Below are 20,344 nucleotides of genomic sequence, written 5' to 3'. Positions count from 1 at the left end.
ACGTCACATGCTCATGTATTTTCATGCATACGTACCTTACATTCAGTATATTTCTATATATTTGAACTGTTTGGAGCTTTTCTGAGTGTTTCTTTCTTCGCCCCCCCCCCCCCCAACTCTCTAGTTTATGTTAGTGCGTCAATGGCACCAAAACGTAAGTCTGCTCCGTCCCAGTACCCTTTGCATTCTAGGGCATCCACTTCGTCCTCTGATCCTACCCGTTCTTCTATTTAGTTCCGTGATGAGGATGGCCGAAAGGACTTCTTGAAGAACTTTTCTCGACAAGGTGTTCATTCAGAATGCCGAGTCATTTTGGCGGACTTTACCGACACTGACCTACCCGATGTCATTCACAGTCGGGGTTGGGAGTTACTGTGTGACGTCTCGGTCACATGTCCTTCTATGCTGATCCAGGAGTTTTACTCCAACATGCATGAAATTGATTCTTCAATACCTCTCTTTCATACTCGCGTTCGAGGTACACACATTGTTGTCACACCGAAGTTGTGAGCGTCTAAGGACTGTGTCCAAAGACGAGATGATCTCTGCTTTTTGCAAGCACCTTTTTTATTGGGGTGATCGTCAGTTTACACCATGTAAGGCCTTTACTAAAGGTCCTAGATTCATGAACATAGTGATGACTTTTGTTTTGTACCCATTGTCTCACTATAACTTTATCATAAACTCTTGTGCTCGATTTTTGCTTTCTTTATTAGAGCACCTCACTATAGATTTTCCTTCACATTTTATTCTTTCTCTTATAGATGTGTATAGGGATACGGCTACCCGTGATAAGCTCATTTTCCCTTTGGCTATCATGACGATTTTATGCCATTTTTCTATTCCTTTTCTCTCTTCTGACCACTTCCCCGTTATGTGTGCCATTGATTGTGCTACCGTTAAACAAAGCGAGACATAGTTTCGATTGAGGCAGTTCGGTACGGCAGCTCCTCCCACTCCTTCTACTCCATCCACATCCGCTCCCTCTTCTTCTATGAGCGGAGTGACTCTAGAGGACACCATGGCGCAGCCTCAGCACATGGATGCTCACCTCGACACTCTCAGTGATGAGTTGTGTCAGGTGAACACTTGTGTTGGATGCATTGCTCAACGTCAGGCTGAGATGGGTGGTTATACTATGACTTCCACTCCTGTGGCCCTTGCGGATGAGAGTGATGTTAATGATGCTGATGATGATGATGATGTTGATTCTGATGATGAGGATGATGGCGATGCTAGCTCACCCAGCGATGATGAGATGTCTACTTGATACTCTTACTCTTTGTCACTTATGACAAAAAGGGGGAGTAGTTTTGGTTAAGAGAGTAGTCATACTTAAGGGGAGGGTTAGCATAGGAGTTTTTTGTTAGGGGGAGAGTGCATTTTGAGGGATGTAATGAGGATTACTTGTATCTTTTTCTTTTCTCTACTTTAGATACATTTATTCTTGTACCTTAGGTCTTGTGATCATTATTGACATACATTGTACTTATTTTCTATATATGTTGATGTATGTTTCTTTCACCTATCTTTACATGTGCTATTTCTTTTCTTTCTTTACACACATGGTTCTTATTACTTGTATGGAATCTATTATTTCTGTTTCACACAAATATGCATTGATGAGTTTTGTTTAAAGTGTTTTAGAAATACAGGTTGTCAAAGTCTACTTGCCATAAACTTTCTTCTTGCAAAATTGTTCAAGAGTTTGTGTTAGGATAGATTTTATTGTATTTAACAAGTGAATATGAGTTGAGTGATTTATGACTTCTCTCATATCTCATTTGTTTGTTGTGGTTTTGTCACGGATTGCTAAAGGGGGAGATTGTTAGGACATATGTGATTCACTTGTTAGGAACATATGTCACTATTTTATGTAATTGACTAATCTTTTGACAAAACACACTTTACTTGTATTTGGGTAGATCTAGAATGTGTTTAATACTTCAAGAAACTTTGTTTCAAGATCAAGTGTTGAAATCATGCAAGTCTATCCAATATTCAAGCTGAAAAATGTCTGTCATTAAAGCTCGACAACTAGCCATCTATCGAGCTTAAAGAGCTGTTCAACCCCATGGCTTAACAGCAGCTCGACAAATAGGGTATCTGTCAAGGTTTATGAAAAATAGATTTTAAGTTCTATTTTGACTCCAATCCGTGTTTATGTGTTTGAGTTTTCTTTTCTCACAACCCTAGACATATAAAAGAATTATTTTAAGGGCTGTCAAAGTGTTCACAAGTTGCACAAGTGTTGAGCAAAGTTTGTTCAAGCAATTTATGACCGGAGACATAGTTTTGCCCTAGTTCATCATTCTTGTGAAGAAGTTGCTATGTTTGTGTACCGTAGGGTTTTGTGACCAAGCATCTTTTTGATCTTCATCGTTGGGATGAACTGAAGAATTTTGCAGCCAACAAACTTCTCTAGTTGGTGATTGAAGTTGTGTACTGAAATCCGCACAATTGGTTAGTCACGTATTGGTAGCCGTGCATCAAAAGGAGAAATTGTCATTACAGAACAAGTCCAATTAGGTATTGAGATAAAGGTTCAACTGTAGGTTGGTATAAGGTACTGTGATTCCTTTACTTGTAACCGCTTGTTATGATAATAGTGGAATTTTGGAAGTGGTGACCTTAAAATCACCCGGTGGGGTTTTTACTGTGTTGGTTTTCCCCAATCGTAAACAAATCACCGTGTCAATTTATTTTCTGTTGCATACTTAGTTTATTGGTGATTTGTTTGTGCTACCACACGTTTACATGTTAATTAACTTAATTAATTTACTTGGCTAAATTAATTGGTTAATTTATCACAAGAGGTCAATTCTTTTTTGGCCTATCAAACCTAAAATTGTATCAGACCAATCTTATTAGTTAACTTTAGCTGGCATCGTTGCTTAACAAGAAAAAGTAATTGAGAAAGATAATGAGAAGATGAATAACACGTGATAACAAGTAAAAATGGAGTTCAAGAAGCATGACAGAATGTACCTCCAAGTGATCAGCAACTTGAACAAAGAGTCCATTGGGAGGGATGTTGACATTAAACCATTTTCCATTATGCTTTACTTGAAGGCCAGAGATGCCATTATTTACCAAAGTGGTTAACAAACCATGGTCATAGTGAGCGGGGATGCCAATTGCTTTCTCTGGCTCTGGACAAGCTGGATAATAGTTAGGAGCGAGCAATTGTAAACCCAACTCGAAATTGGCAGCCTTTTCTACGTAGCTCTCTTCTAACCCCAAGCTCTTTGATATAGCTTTCAGTAATATTATTATTACTTCCCGGTTTCTTTTGCTGAACTCCCTTGCAATCTCACTGTGCCAACAAAAACATAAATAATCCATTCATTATGAATTGCATTGGCCATGACCTGATTTTTATTTTTGAAATTTTAATTGAAAAATAAATTAATCATAATTAAAATAAGGAACTAGCAATATAAGATTTACATTGTAGATTGAACAAATTACATATAACGTTTGTGGGGTCCAATAATCGACGGGCCAGGCCCGTTTGCTGATGAAGGGTCCAAAGGCCCAAGCCTAAAAAGGTCATGGCCAGAGTTCAAGAATAGTGTGGCCCAATTGGCCCGGAGAAGCAGCCGAGGACAGTGCAGTCCTCGGCTGACCCAAGAAAAAGGGCAGAAAGGTAAAGGGGCGTGCTCGAAGGGGAAATCTAAAATATCTAAGAGAGGCTTCCTTTGCCACCTTCCCCATGCATATCTCTGCGCCTAACAGAGCCTTATCCATTAACTTTATCAACAACTCTCAATGACTTAGGTCTGAAACTGATGGGACAAGTATCAGTCTTGAAAGGGTCGACCCTACACGTGGACGAAGGAAATTGAACGCATGCGAGTATAAAAGAAAAAATATGTAACCTAAAAGAGTGGCTCCTCCAGTCCCACTGAAAGGAAAAAGGGCTTCAGAGGCAAATATATTGGAACCATGCATAAATATCTTAACAAAAACACAGCCGGGTAAACATGACTTAGCCTTTCGATCCCACTCTCTACAAATGATATTATATGGGCCCATTTACGTGCGAACCCAACTCAATTGCGGTTTAACGCAAATCGTGTTCCTACAATTGGCGCCGTCTGTGGGAAGGCTTGCGTGTTAGCTCGAGCGGTGGCGAGGTTGAGCTTCTATCGAACAAGGGACTATGAGGATGCCTGTATCACCGGCGACACATTGTTGCTATTCTAACATAGGCTCCCACTAGGGGCTACGTTCCACGGTGTCAACGACATGGGCAAGCCTAAGGGCTTCAAACATCAGGCCAGCTTCCTCCACCTTATTCGAGGAGCTAAACCTTCGGAAGATAAGCAAATAAGGAAGAATACAAGTTTTGAACAGAACCAAGGCCTTGCATGGTCCTCGGACCCAAGCCTCTGGGGAAACCAACTACTTAAAAAGAAGCATACAAGTTTTGGACAGAACCAAGGCCTTGCATGGTCCTCGGACCCAAGCCTCTGGGGAAACCAACTACTTAAAAAGAAGCATACAAGTTTTGGACAGAACCAAGGCCTTGCATGGTCCTCGGACCCAAGCCTCTGGGGAAACCAACTACTTAAAAAGAAGCATACAAGTTTTGGACAGAACCAAGGCCTTGCATGGTCCTCGGACCCAAGCCTCTGGGGAAACCAACTACTTAAAAAGAAGCATACAAGTTTTGGACAGAACCAAGGCCTTGCGTGGTCCTCGGACCCAAGCCTCTGGGGAAACCAACTACTTAAAAAGAAGCATACAAGTTTTGGACAGAACCAAGGCCTTGCGTGGTCCTCGGACCCAAGCCTCTGGGGAAACCAACTACTTAAAAAGAAGCATACAAGTTTTGGACAGAACCAAGGCCTTGCATGGTCCTCGGACCCAAGCCTCTGGGGAAACCAACTACTTAAAAAGAAGCATACAAGTTTTGGACAGAACCAAGGCCTTGCATGGTCCTCGGACCCAAGCCTCTGGGGAAACCAACTACTTAAAAAGAGAATACAAGTTTTGGACAGAACCAAGGCCTTGCGTGGTCCTCGGACCCAAGCCTCTGGGGAAACCAACTACTTAAAAAGAAGCATACAAGTTTTGGACAGAACCAAGGCCTTGCATGGTCCTCAGACCCAAGCCTCTGGGGAAACCAACTACTTAAAAAGAAGCATACAAGTTTTGGACAGAACCAAGGCCTTGCATGGTCCTCGGACCCAAGCCTCTGGGGAAACCAACTACTTAAAAAGAGAATACAAGTTTTGGACAGAACCAAGGCCTTGCATGGTCCTCGGACCCAAGCCTCTGGGGAAACCAACTACTTAAAAAGAGCATACAAGTTTTGGACAGAACCAAGGCCTTGCATGGTCCTCGGACCCAAGCCTCTGGGGAAACCAACTACTTAAAAAGAAGCATACAAGTTTTGGACAGAACCAAGGCCTTGCATGGTCCTCGGACCCAAGCCTCTGGGGAAACCAACTACTTAAAAAGAAGCATACAAGTTTTGGACAGAACCAAGGCCTTGCATGGTCCTCGGACCCAAGCCTCTGGGGAAACCAACTACTTAAAAAGAGCATACAAGTTTTGGACAGAACCAAGGCCTTGCATGGTCCTCGGACCCAAGCCTCTGGGGAAACCAACTACTTAAAAAGAAGCATACAAGTTTTGGACAGAACCAAGGCCTTGCATGGTCCTCGGACCCAAGCCTCTGGGGAAACCAACTACTTAAAAGGAAAAGCTGTGTTACTTGGATTCTCTAGTTTGCCCTCGGATCCTCAACACTAGAGGGACCAGTATGGAATGGAGTAACATGTTTCCAAAAGCATAACTGAAGTCATGCAGTGCTCGGTCACTCCCTCGGATGAATTATTTCGAATTTGTCGTCCTCATACAATATTCTCGTGCTTACTATGGAACGTTCAATTGTTATCTCGGTTAGTTTCCTAAGTTTAACTTACTATGAGTTATTATTATCCTGCCTGATAGTGTCGATAGATTAGAATTCGTTGGATCGTGTTTCAAGAGTTCTTGCTCTAAATACTGCCGAGGAGAAACACACACATGGAGCACACCAACTCACAAAGTAGTTTTATCAAAGGAACAGCATTCAAACAAGTAAAGAAATCGCCATTTTTTACTAAAGCAATGAGATAGTACAGTGTACAACGAAAAGCTAGAGTCAGTTTGTGCCAAAGATCATTACATAACCGAAAAGAAAGGAAGATACAAGAGAATAAAATGAAGCTGAGGGAGTAGGTCGGAGGAGAGGTTGGCTACAGCCCCCAGACCTTGTTCTTCCTCAATGCTTTCACATGCCCACAACTCAAACAGCCAAAGAGACCCAACTTGAGCCTGACACCGTTGAAAGAAGGTGCAGGGAGTGGGAGGTTGAGGGGCTTTCTCTAAATATACGCCTGCCGCAAAGCAGAAGCGCTGATGGAGGAAAATCTTTCTTCTGCCACACCAAAATTCTGGCATGGACAGAACCTGCTTCGGATTTTGACTAAAAGAGGGGAAGATTCCTTTCCCCCTCGGTCGAAATGAAGTATTCTCCTGAACTTAAGTTTCCTGCGCCCATACCGTACTATTCTGAGTCTCATGAAGGCAGGGTGCATCTGCGGCGGAGAAAGTTCTGTCTTCCCAACCCTTGCCTTAAACATGTTATGCTAAGGGAGGAGAGCTCCGGATATGGAAGCTGTGATGTGGGAGAAAATCTGAAGGATTTGTGCGTATATAAAGCAACTTTCTCTCCCTCCCATTTATTTGAAAAGACAAGGTGATAGCAGTCAACTCATGCGGCGTCCCAAGGAACGCTACAGACAAAACAGTTCTGGCTCAACTTCCAACATCAACTGCAACCACAAGATTAAAGAGCCTCGTAAAGGCGCACCTCGGTCACTGTGCCATCAGAGAGCACCACGTGGCCAGAAGTTGCAGAAATATCTCTTAATTTATGGGCTAAGTGGATTCGTGGCCCCGGGCCCGCTTTGCTTGAGGGCCCAGGTACTATGGCCCCCGCCGAGCAATGGCCTTGGCCAAGGACAACCCCTGCTCGGCGCCTTGGGAAATGCCTTATGAAAGGGAGAATCTGAACTCAGAGTTTTGGACAGAACCTAGGACTTGCATGGTCCTCGGACTCAAGCCTATGGGGAAACCGAGCACCTTAAAGAAAAAGTATAACTCCCAAACAAAACCCTGGCTGTGCGAAGTCCTCGGACTCAGGCCTACTGATAAATCAACTACTCGGATGGAGAAGTTTCTCGGCTTAAATACTGGGAAAGGTTAAGGCCAGTTGTGTTAAGAATATGGCGTAACGAACCGATGATCGTTAGCCTAAGGAAATTGCTCATTGAAAGGGTGACATGTCCTCGGATAATCACTTCTTACACCTTATCAAGCACTCAGTCCCCATCGCGACTAATATTAAGGTAAGTCTCGTTCCTCACTGGTCGGATTGTTATGTCGAATAATAATTTTGTTAAAGTTATTATGGCGTCTTTTTATTAGCAAGTATTTTGGCCTTAGTTGTCATTGGTTCAAATGCTATACTACTGTGCCGAGCAGAACTTGCAAATTTATTAAAAACATATAAACAGAACATGCGAAATAAGAATAACAGTAATTTTTATTGATATAAAAAATTATTATTACAACGTACAAGGAAGGGCTTACACAAGCCTATACAAAAATGAACTGCCGAAGCAGTAATAACATCCGTAATACAGATAAGTAAACCGCCAGGTGTCTTCTGAAATCGCCTTCAAAATCTCTCTGAAATCTTTGCCTCAGTACTGCTCATATCAGAATAAGAACCTTTTACAGAGAAGAAGGAGAAGGAAGAAGAATTGGAACACATGGAAGCACTTCAGCAAGCTCTTGTCACTGAAGAAAGCAAGGGAAAAAGAAGATGGAGGACATGAGTAGGAAGGAGGAGAAGAAGAGGGAAGCAATGAAAAGAAAGTAAAAGGAGCAAAAGAGGGAGAAGGGGAACCATATTAGGTATGCTCATGAGAGAGCGGATGGAGATGACAAGGGAGGTTTTCGACTCAGTCACACCGGAAGTAAGGTGTGACGAGTCCCTGCTTCGAATTTTGGCTAAAAGAATGGGGAGGCAAATCTTGAGTCTCCGCCATCCTTACCCTGACCGAGCCATCTCAAGTTTTGTTAGGGCATGGCGTTTCTGGAAAAGGAAGGATTCATTCATGGCCGACTACTATGGTGGATGTATTATTGGATTAGGAGTAACCAGATGGAAGAAGTGAACTATAAGAAGGGCCTAAGGGATTCAGATATGAGAGAATCACCTCTGGTTTTCTCTCTTTATATAAGGGAGTAAGACAAGGGCACGTAACACGTTCTGATCCCCAAGGAAATCTGCGAATAAATGCGCATCCATTTCATTCCCCCACGTTATCAGTAACCGTAAGATTTGGGAGGTCTCGTAAAAGGAAGAAATTAAAGGCGTGCTACGGATAACCAAACGGTATAAGCGCATCACGCGTAAACCGAAGGAAACATCTTGTAAACCGGCGCGTTCCTCGGGGAGGTGAAGAGTCGCCAACGTTGATCAAGGGCCGAATTAAATGAGCAGTAATGAAGGCTCGGAGTTACCAAAACCCCCCTCTCCGACCAAGAGGCCGGACAGCAGGGTTTTGAGGGGCTATTGTGGGGTCCAATAATCGACGGGCCAGGCCCGTTTGCTGATGAAGGGTCCAAAGGCCCAAGCCTAAAAAGGTCATGGCCAGAGTTCAAGAATAGTGTGGCCCAATTGGCCCGGAGAAGCAGCCGAGGACAGTGCAGTCCTCGGCTGACCCAAGAAAAAGGGCAGAAAGGTAAAGGGGCGTGCTCGAAGGGGAAATCTAAAATATCTAAGAGAGGCTTCCTTTGCCACCTTCCCCATGCATATCTCTGCGCCTAACAGAGCCTTATCCATTAACTTTATCAACAACTCTCAATGACTTAGGTCTGAAACTGATGGGACAAGTATCAGTCTTGAAAGGGTCGACCCTACACGTGGACGAAGGAAATTGAACGCATGCGAGTATAAAAGAAAAAATATGTAACCTAAAAGAGTGGCTCCTCCAGTCCCACTGAAAGGAAAAAGGGCTTCAGAGGCAAATATATTGGAACCATGCATAAATTTCTTAACAAAAACACAGCCGGGTAAACATGACTTAGCCTTTCGATCCTACTCTCTACAAATGATATTGCATGGGCCCATTTACGTGCGAACCCAACTCAATTGCGGTTTAACGCAAATCGTGTTCCTACAACGTTGTATACAAACTCATGAGTAAAAATCACCCTTGCAAAGAGAGGGTGTCCAAAAACTTATATACACATGTTTAAGTTTACACTTAATCAATGTGGGACACTCCAATTAGGAGTGGCAAAATCCGACATGACCCGCAAACCTGAAACAACTAAGCCATTGGTAAACAGGTCATGAGTTAAGACTAAATGAGTTTCGGTCATATTTGGATTGATACGGCTGACTCGTTTATTAAATGGGTCATGTTCATGGTCAACATGTGAACTTATTTGACCCGATTAGCTTATAAAGGTAATTTTACTAGTTCACCCTTATAAACCTAGGTACATAAGCTTACCTATTCACTTATTTCCCGCACTACTAGATCTCAGTCACGCCTCTCTCACTCTCTGTCTCTTCATTTTTAGCATCAGCCTTAACTCTCTAACTCTTCTACTTCTCCTCAAAACTCCAGCTGCTCCTCTTTCATCTCTACAGATTTTGCACTATTTAAAATCAAAATCCTAGCCGTCCCCATGTCTCTCAACCCTCTACTCTTTCTTCCCCTCAAATTCCTAGCCACATCCTTTATTGTCTCTTCTCCTCAAAACCATAGCTACCCCTCTGCTCTCTCTTTTCCTTCACGGGTTCACAGCTTCACCAATTCTCCCCTTTCTTCAGCTTTCAACCGCTGAATCCACTAGCAAGGTATATGAACAATATCTATTTCTCACACTCATTTACAGTTTTACACACACTCACCACTTTTGCAAAAAAAATTGTTTCTTTTCCAAGTTGAATGAATTATTTTAGTTCAAAAAAACAAAGTGTGTGTAATTGATAGAAATTTCACTAAATATATAGGGGAATCTAATTTTGTTATAGCACTAATCAAAACAACGTGTTTAAGATGATGAAGCATAGATAGACTCACTCTCTCTAGTATCTACGTCATTGAGATACAAACTAATAGATCCTGCTCTCTCTTTTCCTTCACGGGTTCACAGCTTCACCAATTCACCCTTTTCTTCAGCTTTCAACCGCTGAATCCACTAGCAAGGTATATTAACAATATCTATTTCTCACACTCATTTACAGTTTTACACACACTCACCACTTTTGCAAAAAAAATTGTTTCTTTTCCAAGTTGAAAATCATGAATTATTTTAGTTCAAAAAAACAAAGTGTGTGTAATTGATAGAAATTTCACTAAATATATAGGGGAATCTAATTTTGTTATAGCACTAATCAAAACAACGTGTTTAAGATGATGAAGCATAGATAGACTCACTCTCTCTAGTATCTACGTCATTGAGATACAAACTAATAGATCCTGTACATTTATTCAAAAGATTTTTTTTTTTTTGAGAAACCAAAAGATATATTTTTAATTCACAATGACTTTAACAATACTAGTTGTAGCAGAGACAAATTGTAGGTATTATTTTATTGTGTTTTATTATTATTTTTTTTTCTCTTAGCACTGAAAAATAAAATAATTGTAAATTTTGTTTATTGTGCTAATCATTATCATGTGGATTGTTTACTACTAATAGTAGATTTTTTTTTTTTTTTTTTTTTTTAATAATTGGGTCTTGCTCTATGAATTTTTTTTTTTTTTTTTTTTTTTCAGGTTTCTTTGTTTGTCATCTCAAAATAAAATAATTGTAGTTCTGTTTGTTTATTGTGTTAATCACTATCATTTTGATTGTTTAATACTAATAGTAGATCTTTTTTTTATTTATTTTTTATTGATTTTTATTGATTTTGAAATAATTAGGTCTTGCTCTATGATTTATTTTCAAGTTTATTTGTTTCTATCATCTTAAAATAAAATAGTTGAAGATTCTTTTGTTTATTGTGTATCACTATCATGTTGATTGTTTAGTACTAATAGTAGTTTTTTTTTTTTTTTTAAATGTCGGTTTTAAAATAATTGGGTCTTGCTCTATGATTCCTTTTCAAGTTTTTTTTGTTTTCTAGCATCTTAAAATAAAATAATTGAAAATCTGTTTGTTTTTTGTGTGTTAATCACTATATTGTTAACTATTTCGTACTAATAGTATTTATATATATATATATATATTTTTTTTTTTTTTGTTGATTTCAAAATTATTAGTCGTGCTTTACAATTTCGTTTCAAGTTTATTTGTTTCTATCATCTTAGAATTACTAATTTTCTGATTAATAATTTCTCTTTAAATTTTTTCTAGATGGAAAGTGATATTGACTCTAAGGCTGTGTTTGGTTCCCGTAAAATATTTTCCAAAAAATAAATATTTTCCGGAAATGCTATTTTTGGGAAAGGAAAATATTTTCAAATGTTTGGTTGCATTATGAAAATTGTTCTAGAAAATATTTTCATGTGTTTGGTAATATTTTGAAATTGCTATTTTCCACCACCACCCACACAAAACCAACCACCACACAATAGAAAAACCACCAAAACACCATCACCCACACCACCACAACAACAACAAAAATCAAAATCACACAGAGAGAGAGATTGGTTCGTGGGTTTCCGGCGAAGTCGAAGGCTCTGGGTCGAAGGCTCTGGCTCTGGGTCAAAGGCTCTGGGTTCGTGGCGTGATCTGAGCTCTGGGTTCGCCGGCAAAGTTGAAGATTGGTTCGTGGGTTCGTGGCACGAAGGCTCGGGGTCGCCGGCGAAGTCGAAGGCTCGTGGGTCGAAGGCTCGTGGGTCGAAGGCTCGTGGGTCGAAGGCTTTGGGTCGAAGATCGGTGGGTCGAAGGCTCTGGCTCTGGGTCGAAGGCTCTGGGTTCGTGGCGTGATATGGGCTCTAGGTTCACCGGCGAAGTCGAAGATTGGTTCGTGGGTTCGTGGTGCGAAGGCTCTGGGTCGCCGACGAAGTCGAAGGCTTGTGGGTCACCGGCGATGGGCTCTCTCTCTCTCTCTCTCTCTCTTTGCGCGCGAGCGCAATCTCACTCTCACTCTCTCTCTCTCTCTATTTTCCAGAAAATGAGATTTAAAGGTAAAATAAAAACGGAAATGATTTTACACCCCAACACACGGTCAACTGAAAAGCATTTCCGGAAAATTTATTTTCCATGCGCAACCAAACACCCGCATTTACGGAAAAGAATTTCCAAAAATGATTTGAAGCCAAAACAAACACAGCCTAAGTATGAAGGTGAAGACATTGACTTCCAAGATGATTTTGATGAACTAGCTGAACTTCCTCTGCCAAAGAAGGCTAATTCTAAGAGTAAGACAAATAACAAAGACTATAAAAGAAGGACTTCAAGTATTTGACATTTCTTTTAGATGCTTCCTAAAAAAGATGGAGAAAAGCCTACTTGCACATACAAGAAGTGTGGAAAGGAATATATTGTTGCTGGAGTAAATGGTACTGGAAATTTGAAGCGCCATTTGAATGTATGCTAAAGATATAATGAGCATGAATATCAACAAGGATGAGCACAAGGAAGACACCTCTTCAACGGAACCCTCAATCTCTTCTAATCCAGTCTCTTAATCTGGATGTCTTTTAGTTTTTGATATGGCACTTGGATGGTTGGACTTAAATTTTGCCATCATGGCTATTTTGATATGCCACGTAATCGTTTTAGTTTTTTAATCATAAATTGTGTTGTCTTTTAGTTTTTGATATGACACTTGAATTTGGTTTTCTTATTTTTTTTATTATGGAACTTTGACATATTGTTGAATTTGATAGTATGGATTGGAACCTTTTGGACTAGTAATTTAATTTTGAAGGAATGAAAGAATTATTTGCTTTTGTTATTATTACTAGATTTATGATTGTAAGTTGTAACTGAATGTTTATTACTTGATTTATGGTTGTATTATAATTTTAGATATATGGAAATTGATAATAGATTATTCGAGTTAGATATGACTAATTAATCAAACAGGTTATTCAGATTAGTTATGACCTATTAATTAAACAGGTCATTTGTGTCGACCCTAACATGACCTACTAATTAAACGGGTTAAATATGTCATGTTGGTTTACCCATTTAATAAACAGGTCGTGTTAAGGCTGAGGAATTCTGACCCGTTTACTAAACGGGTCAGGTTCGTGTTGACTCATATAACATAATACTCATAACTTAACCCGTCACAAACCCAACACACAAACACAAATTGCCATCCCTAACTCCAGCCTCTAGGTTGACCCGTCGACCCTAGTGGTTGGCTTTAATATCAAATGTTACAAACTCATGAATAGAACTTACTTTTGAAAACCGACTTACAAAGGATCGAATTGTGGCCAAAAGTTTATATACAAATATTTAAACTTACACTTAAGCAGAATCATATGATTTAGGAGGTTAAATCTGAAATGAAAAGAAATGTACCTAAACCCAGCAGGTTTGTTGGGTGTATGAAATTCAGGATGGGCGAAGCACTCGAGAAAATCTCTCCAATAGTTTGCTTTATCCATTGAAGGATTAAAGCCTGTACCACACCTGATTGGATCCATGACATGGTTTCCTTGATACTCTCTCTTCTCCTCTTCTGGCAAGTCGAAAAATTCTTGAAACGAAGCTATCATTGCCTTCGTCAGACTCTCCTTCACATCATGATTAATCACCTAATAAGACCCTCATCAAATCTCAGTAACATGCAAAAACTATAGACACGAAAAAAAAAAAAAAGCTCAAGACCGATAAGATAAACAGTATGTACCATGAAGCAGCCCCAGTCTGAGCAGGCATTGCTGAGTTGATGGATGACTTGGGACTGTTCTTCGGGAGTACCAGAAACAAGAAGAGCGAGGTCGATAATGGGTATTGAATCTTCTGGATCATTGGCTACTGGTTCATCACGGAGATAAGGGGTGAAGTTGTAAAACGAAGGGATGGAGGAGGAGCGAGTTGATTCAACTAGTGCTTTCACGGTTGTTATCTTTGGTGGATGAACAGGTGATGCCTTCGTGGACATTGCTGAAGCCATTGATGAGGATTGAGGAGAAACGAGGAGAACACTAGAAACAGAGAGAGATAGTTGAGTAATTTTTTTTTGATGAACAAGGAGGGGGGCGGGGGCGACCATTTGTGACTAACCCCCCAGGGCGTGACCTAATAAGGGCACCCCCCGCTAGGGAATGTTGGATTGAGCTATAGCTACTGTGACCGGGATGCCACAGACCTCACCCTAGCACCCCAAGAGAGCCAGCAAGAGAGGCACAATGCAAGCTAGGAAACCCTCCTCCCACACGGTACCCGCCACGACTCGAACAAGGGACCTTATGCTTGCATGTGGGATCTCTCCCAACTGGGCCACCCCTCCTGGGGCGAGATAGCTGAGTAATTGTGGCAATATTGTTGTGTTCCTTACATGCTATAATCATGTGATTCATGTCTATATATATACTAGGAGTAATGCCGGCACAATTTGTACTCCCAATTCAGCACGAGAGTAGGAAAGTTGTAACACAAATTTTGTCATTTTAAGTATTTCTCTCGCAACCTATTTTGCAATATATTTATAAATTATTGTTGTGACCAATCTATTTACGCAACTTCTTAGAGCATCCTCAACAATGATGCTACATTTTTAACTATTTGACACCATAAAAAGTTATTTTACCTACTCTCATGCTGCAACTATAAATATCACAATACAAAAATATATTTACTACAATAAAATAATATATCACACTTAAATAAAAATAAAATAAAATAAACTAAAAATACTCTAACAAACAGTGTGAACACAAAATAAAATATATATATATATATATATTTTTTTTTTTACTTTCGAGCTACCGTACACAGCTATACTATAGTTGAGAAGTCAAATTTTTTGACTATAAATAGCTTAGTTGTCCTAAAAATAGTTTTTTAACTTTTTATCACTACTGTTGCAAATGCTCTAACTAGAACTTTTTATTAGTTCTTAATCAAACCTATTACTAACATTACTTTTTCATTTAACAATAATCATTCATCATTTAAATTTTCATGTAAAAAATTCATTATCTCTAGCATTTTCCTACTATATTATTATCAACTTGCCGAGTGGCTATTGAAAAATATAATAATGATGTTTCTAATATATATATTACAATAGGCGTGGTCAGAAGTTCCAACATTTTCTGTTCACACGTCACACTACTTCTTCTAAATTTGTATAGGTAAAAAAAAAAAAAAAAAAAAAAGTAATAACTCTTACACAGTACCAAGTACAAACAGTATACACTTACGCTTCACAGTCGCACCTTTCTTCACAAAAAACTTGAGAAATCTCACTGTGCTGCTGCTCTGAATTCGTTTCCCTTTCTTCTTCTTTTTTTCTTCAATGCAAGAAAGAGATAAAATGAATCAAGGCAGTGGCGGGTTGTTCGTGGAATAATTGGGCCTTGGCTGGGGGCGTTAATAAGTGGTGAAGCAGGAAGTAAAAAATAGAGAGAGATCCTGATGAAGATTTTTTTTTTTTTTTTTTCTTTTTTTGCTGAAAAGATCCTAATGGGAAATGGGAATTGGAAAGAGAGAATATGGACAAAATGATAAAGCTGAAAAGTGAAAAGCTATTGACTGGAGAAAATATGGGTTAGTGGATGGGAGTGGCTACGTTTGCGTAGTGGCTACGTTTGCGTTAGCTACGGGTGCTTTTGGGTGCGTTTGGGTAGTGGCTATGTTTGCGTGTGCTACGGGTGCTTTTTTTGGCTGGTCGTGTCACTGTTTATGGACAAGTCAAGTCATAAAATTGGGCCAATAGTAATGTGTAGGAATAAAAATATTTTGTTACAGTATTTTCAGTAATAAGTTTTCAATTTTCATCAAAATAATCGGTATTTAGATGCACACTTAAATCTATTTATCTATCTGTATATATTAAGAGGATTCAGAAAGTTAGTTATTGATTTGTTTTTCTGTCAAAAATACCCCTAAATTAATTAACTAATAACTTAAAAAGAGGGTTAAAATAGTAAATTGAGAAAAGAAAGTTAGTTATCGCTTTTTTTACTTTCAAAAATACCCCTACCTAAAACTTAAAATTGGGGTTAAAATAGTAAATTGACAAAAATAATAAATTCTTACTTCTACGTTGAAATGTCTTTCTGCTTCTAATAAACTCCTACTTTTACATTAATTTAAATTCTTACTTCTACTCTCTAACTCCCTACAAAATATGAACACTCTTTTGTTAGTTTTAAAACTCCTCCAATCTACAAAATCCACCCCAAGTATTTTTTTTTTTTTTTTTTTTTTTTGTGATTGGAAAAAGTAGAAATTTCAAATTATAATAAACGCAAATTATTAATCTTTACCTGTCAAATTATTAATTTCAAATCAGAAAGTTAGTTATTGACTTTTTTCCTGTTAAAAATACCCCTAAATTAATTAACCAATAACTTAAAAATGGGGTTAAAATAGTAAATTGGTAAAAGAAAGTTAGTTATCGCTTTTTTTACTTTCAAAAATACCCCTATCTAAAACTTAAAATTGGGGTTAAAATATTAAATTGACAAAAATAATAAATTCTTACTTCTACGTTGAAATGTCTTTCTGCTTCTAATAAACTCCTACTTTTATATTAATTTAAATTCTTACTTCTACTCTCTAACTCCCTACAAAATAGGATCATTCTTTTGTTAGTTTTAAAACTCCTCCAATCTACAAAACCCACCCCACGTATTCTTTTTTTTTTTTTTGTGATTGGAAAAAATAGAAATTCCAAATTATAATAAATGCAAATTATTAATCTTTAACTAAAAAATAGAAAAACCTTTGAGCACGCACGTGAAACTTTTACTTTTACGTTAATTTAAATTCCTACTTCTACTCTCTAACTCCCTACAAAATAGGATCACTATTTTATTAGTTTTAAAACTCCTCAAATCTACAAAACTCACTCCACATATTTATATTTTTTTTATTGGAAAAAGTAGAAATCTCAAATTATAATAAATGCAAATTATTAATCTTTATCGCGCGTGCTTAGAGGCTAGTATTGATTAATATTATATGTACAAACTATTTTTCAAATTTTTTTACAAACGATTAATATGATGAGTAGTTATTACTAAGTAAAAATGTGATATTAGTAATCGATGTAATTGAAAACTAGTAAGAATTTTTCACATCAATATTTTGTAAAAAGGTTGTTGTGGGGGCGGGTTAGTCACTAAAATTATTAAAGTCAAGTTAATTGGGCCTGTGGCCCATCTGAAGACGTAAAGCTGTTCGAGGAGGCCCATATCAGGTTATGGGGGTAACCAAACGAAAGGAAGAGTAAATATCACGAAAGGTGAGTTTAGTATTCGTCTGATGACAAAATCCTTCTCGGCAGTACGAATCTGAGGACGACCAGAATGCCACCTTATTACAAACGTACTTCGGAGCTACGCCACCACTAGAAGTGGGATAAGGGACCAAGGGCAAGAAAGAGAAGGCCAACAAATATCTATAACAACAGTTGTTTTCGCATTAATTGTCTCTCAACCAACTTTCTGACCGCATTAATGTGGAGGTGATGCCTGAACAGTGATGAAGCAGCCTTATAGCTGCTAGTAGGAGGTTCTAGAAGGTGTTAGATGGGACAGAAAGAAATTCCTTGAACTCAACTTACACGTGTGTAGTGAAGATGATATGAAAATGGCAGTATATAACATGAAAGAAAGCATTGAGGAAGAGGATCGAAACATAAAAAAAAGGAAACAGAGAACACTTAGGAAAAAAGCTTAGAAGCCCAAGAACTGTACTTGTTCCAAAGAAAAACTAATTGTTATATCGGTGCTAATCCATCTATGAATGTGAGGTTGAATTGTTTTTCTTTTAAAGTTAACCTAGTTCTTAAACACCCACGCTCTACAAATTTTATTATTTGAGCCTTTAACGTACGAACCCAATACCAGTTTGGGATCGTTACAAATTGAGTCCTTACAGTTGTAAAATAGTTTCTGTCTTTAATATTCTTCATTGAGTAATGCTACAAATAGAAACTATTTTACAATATTTTTACAAACTATTATTATAGTCAATTTTTATTAGTTCTCATCTAATATCATTACTAATATAATTTTTTTACTTACCAATAACCACTTTATCACATCAACCTTTTATAAAAAAATTTGAATCTCTGGCATTTTTCATACTCATTTTTTTTATCTTCATCTAGTTTTAAGTTTACCAATTCTAATCTAAAAAAAATATATATAAATAGATAAAAGTTTGGTTCAGTTTTTTAAAATTGTGTTTTTTTAAAAAGTAATAATTTTAAAAAGTGCGGAATGAAATTAAGTTTTTTTTTTTTTTTAAACCAAGTATTTGATAAAAACTTTCAAAAAAGTAATTTAAAAATAATAAATAAATAAGTGTCTAGCTAATACTTCTAAAAGTGGCATTTGAGGTGTAAATTAGCCAAAAAAAAAAAAAAAAAAAAAAAAAAAAACCAACAATTTTTATTTCAATTTCTCTTTTTCTTTTTTGTTCTTATCAATCTTTATATCCTCTTTTCTTCTCCTTTTTTTTTTTTTTTAATAATTCTTCTCCACATATTTTCTTCACCTATATTTTTAATTGTCCAATCCTTTTCTAGGATCTTCATTTCTTCTCAGTTCTCACCTCTCCATCATAGTAACACCACACGTTCTCCATGGTTGATCTATCATAAGCTTTGTGACTGAGCATATAATCTTTATCTTTTTACTGGAAATGATAGTTTATGGGTTTATGTTGGAATTGGAAATTGCACATTTGTTTTTGAATTTTGCAATCTGTTTGGTTTTAGAATTTGGAGGAAAGAAAAGAAAAAAAAAAGAAAAAAGAAAAAAGAAAACCACAACTACCACGTGTGGAGCCACGTTATGGCCCCCCAAATATTTTTAAGGATTTTACTAAGGGCATACATTAATTTTTATTTTTGGAGAAAATTTTCTCAAAAATTGAAAAAGTAATAACAAGTTTTTTAATTCCCGAAAAAATATTTTCAAAAATAAAAAATTTAATATGTGTCACCGGACCCTATTTTTAAAAACCTTCTACCAGTAGCTCACTTCAATTTTTATAAAACCCGGCCCCACAAGAGCACAGACTGCTCACCTCCTACACATCAGCTAAATTTGATTTGCCCTCCATTTTCTCAACGTTTCACCTAAAAAGCAGAAGGTAGTTTTGAAAATAAAAAAAGTATCGACCCTCTCACGTGATATCTAACTCTACTGCCACTTTATAGTTGTACCCTCCATCGTGATATCTAACTCTACTAGAATTCTAATTAGCCAAAAAAAAAAAAAAAACTCATCTAGAATTCTATGCCACTTTATGGTTCTATCCTCCAACGTGATATCTAACTCTCTCCGGTTCTATGCCACTTTATAATTTTATTTTCTTTATAAGAATTGTTATATATTCATTATTACACATTCAATTATTTTTTAAACTAAAATCGTAAGTTTAATACATGTTTTTAAAACTTGAACGGTCATAAACTTATTATTTTAATTCAAAAAATATGTGTGATAGTGTATGTGTATTTTTTTTTTTTTTTTTTTGAGAATGTAGTGTATGTGTATTAGACTATGTGTAACAAACACTACCTTTTAAATATATATATATATATATATATATTTTTTTTTTTCTTTCTTAGCACTCATTCTCTTTCACAATCCATTCAATGTTACAAAATTCTTCTTCTTTCTTTTTTTTTTCTTTGTTTTCGGTTCTATTTCAGTTTTAATTTCTATTTATTTATCTTATGATTTATTTATTTTTACTTTAGTTTTCTAATCTAGTTGAATTTAAATTCTATTTAGTTTATGGTTAGTTATAGTGATTTTATTATATTTAATTTCTATGAATATTATTTATTGTAATTGTAAATAAGTCTAGTTTTGTTATATACTGATATTTAATTTCTACAAATGTTATGGATTTATAATTTTTCATAAGAATTAAAGAAACTCTTGATAAAAAAATGACTTTAAGATGCTCAATTAGGTGTTTAGCTTGTTAGTATTTTTAAGTGTGGATAAAAATTACATTAATAAAATAACAAAAATCTTGCGTAATATATATGAGTTATGACTAACTTAGGAATAAATTTTTTATTTTAAAACTAATGCACGAAGACATGTAATATGTATGTATATAGGTATATGATGGTTTGAATTTTTCTTGAATTACA

General features: G+C 37.2%; 1 protein-coding gene across 3 annotated transcripts in view; it reads right to left on the bottom strand.

Annotated features, from left to right (window-relative positions):
- The window catches only part of LOC126706775 (2-oxoglutarate-dependent dioxygenase 19-like), an 84,790-nt gene that overhangs the window by 6,241 nt on the left and 58,205 nt on the right, over positions 1–20,344 (bottom strand). Inside the window, exons 1-4 of one of the 3 annotated variants that reach the window (XM_050406325.1) lie at positions 15,435–15,664; positions 13,901–14,198; positions 13,570–13,805; positions 2,989–3,316 (exon numbers count right to left, since the gene is read on the bottom strand). In XM_050406325.1, coding sequence (XP_050262282.1) covers positions 2,989–3,316; positions 13,570–13,805; positions 13,901–14,167 — 831 coding nt within the window. In that variant the 5' untranslated portion in view covers positions 14,168–14,198; positions 15,435–15,664. Of the gene's footprint in view, positions 1–2,988; positions 3,317–13,569; positions 13,806–13,900; positions 14,199–15,419; positions 15,665–20,344 lie in introns of those variants that run through there. The other 2 variants (XM_050406324.1, XM_050406326.1) reach the window with 2 other exon arrangements.

The sequence above is a fragment of the Quercus robur genome, chromosome 11 (genome assembly GCF_932294415.1).
Source record: "Quercus robur chromosome 11, dhQueRobu3.1, whole genome shotgun sequence".
Lineage (NCBI taxonomy): Eukaryota > Viridiplantae > Streptophyta > Magnoliopsida > Fagales > Fagaceae > Quercus > Quercus robur.
Note: the sequence above shows the minus strand (reverse complement) of the source record. Positions and strands in the feature narration are given on the sequence as shown.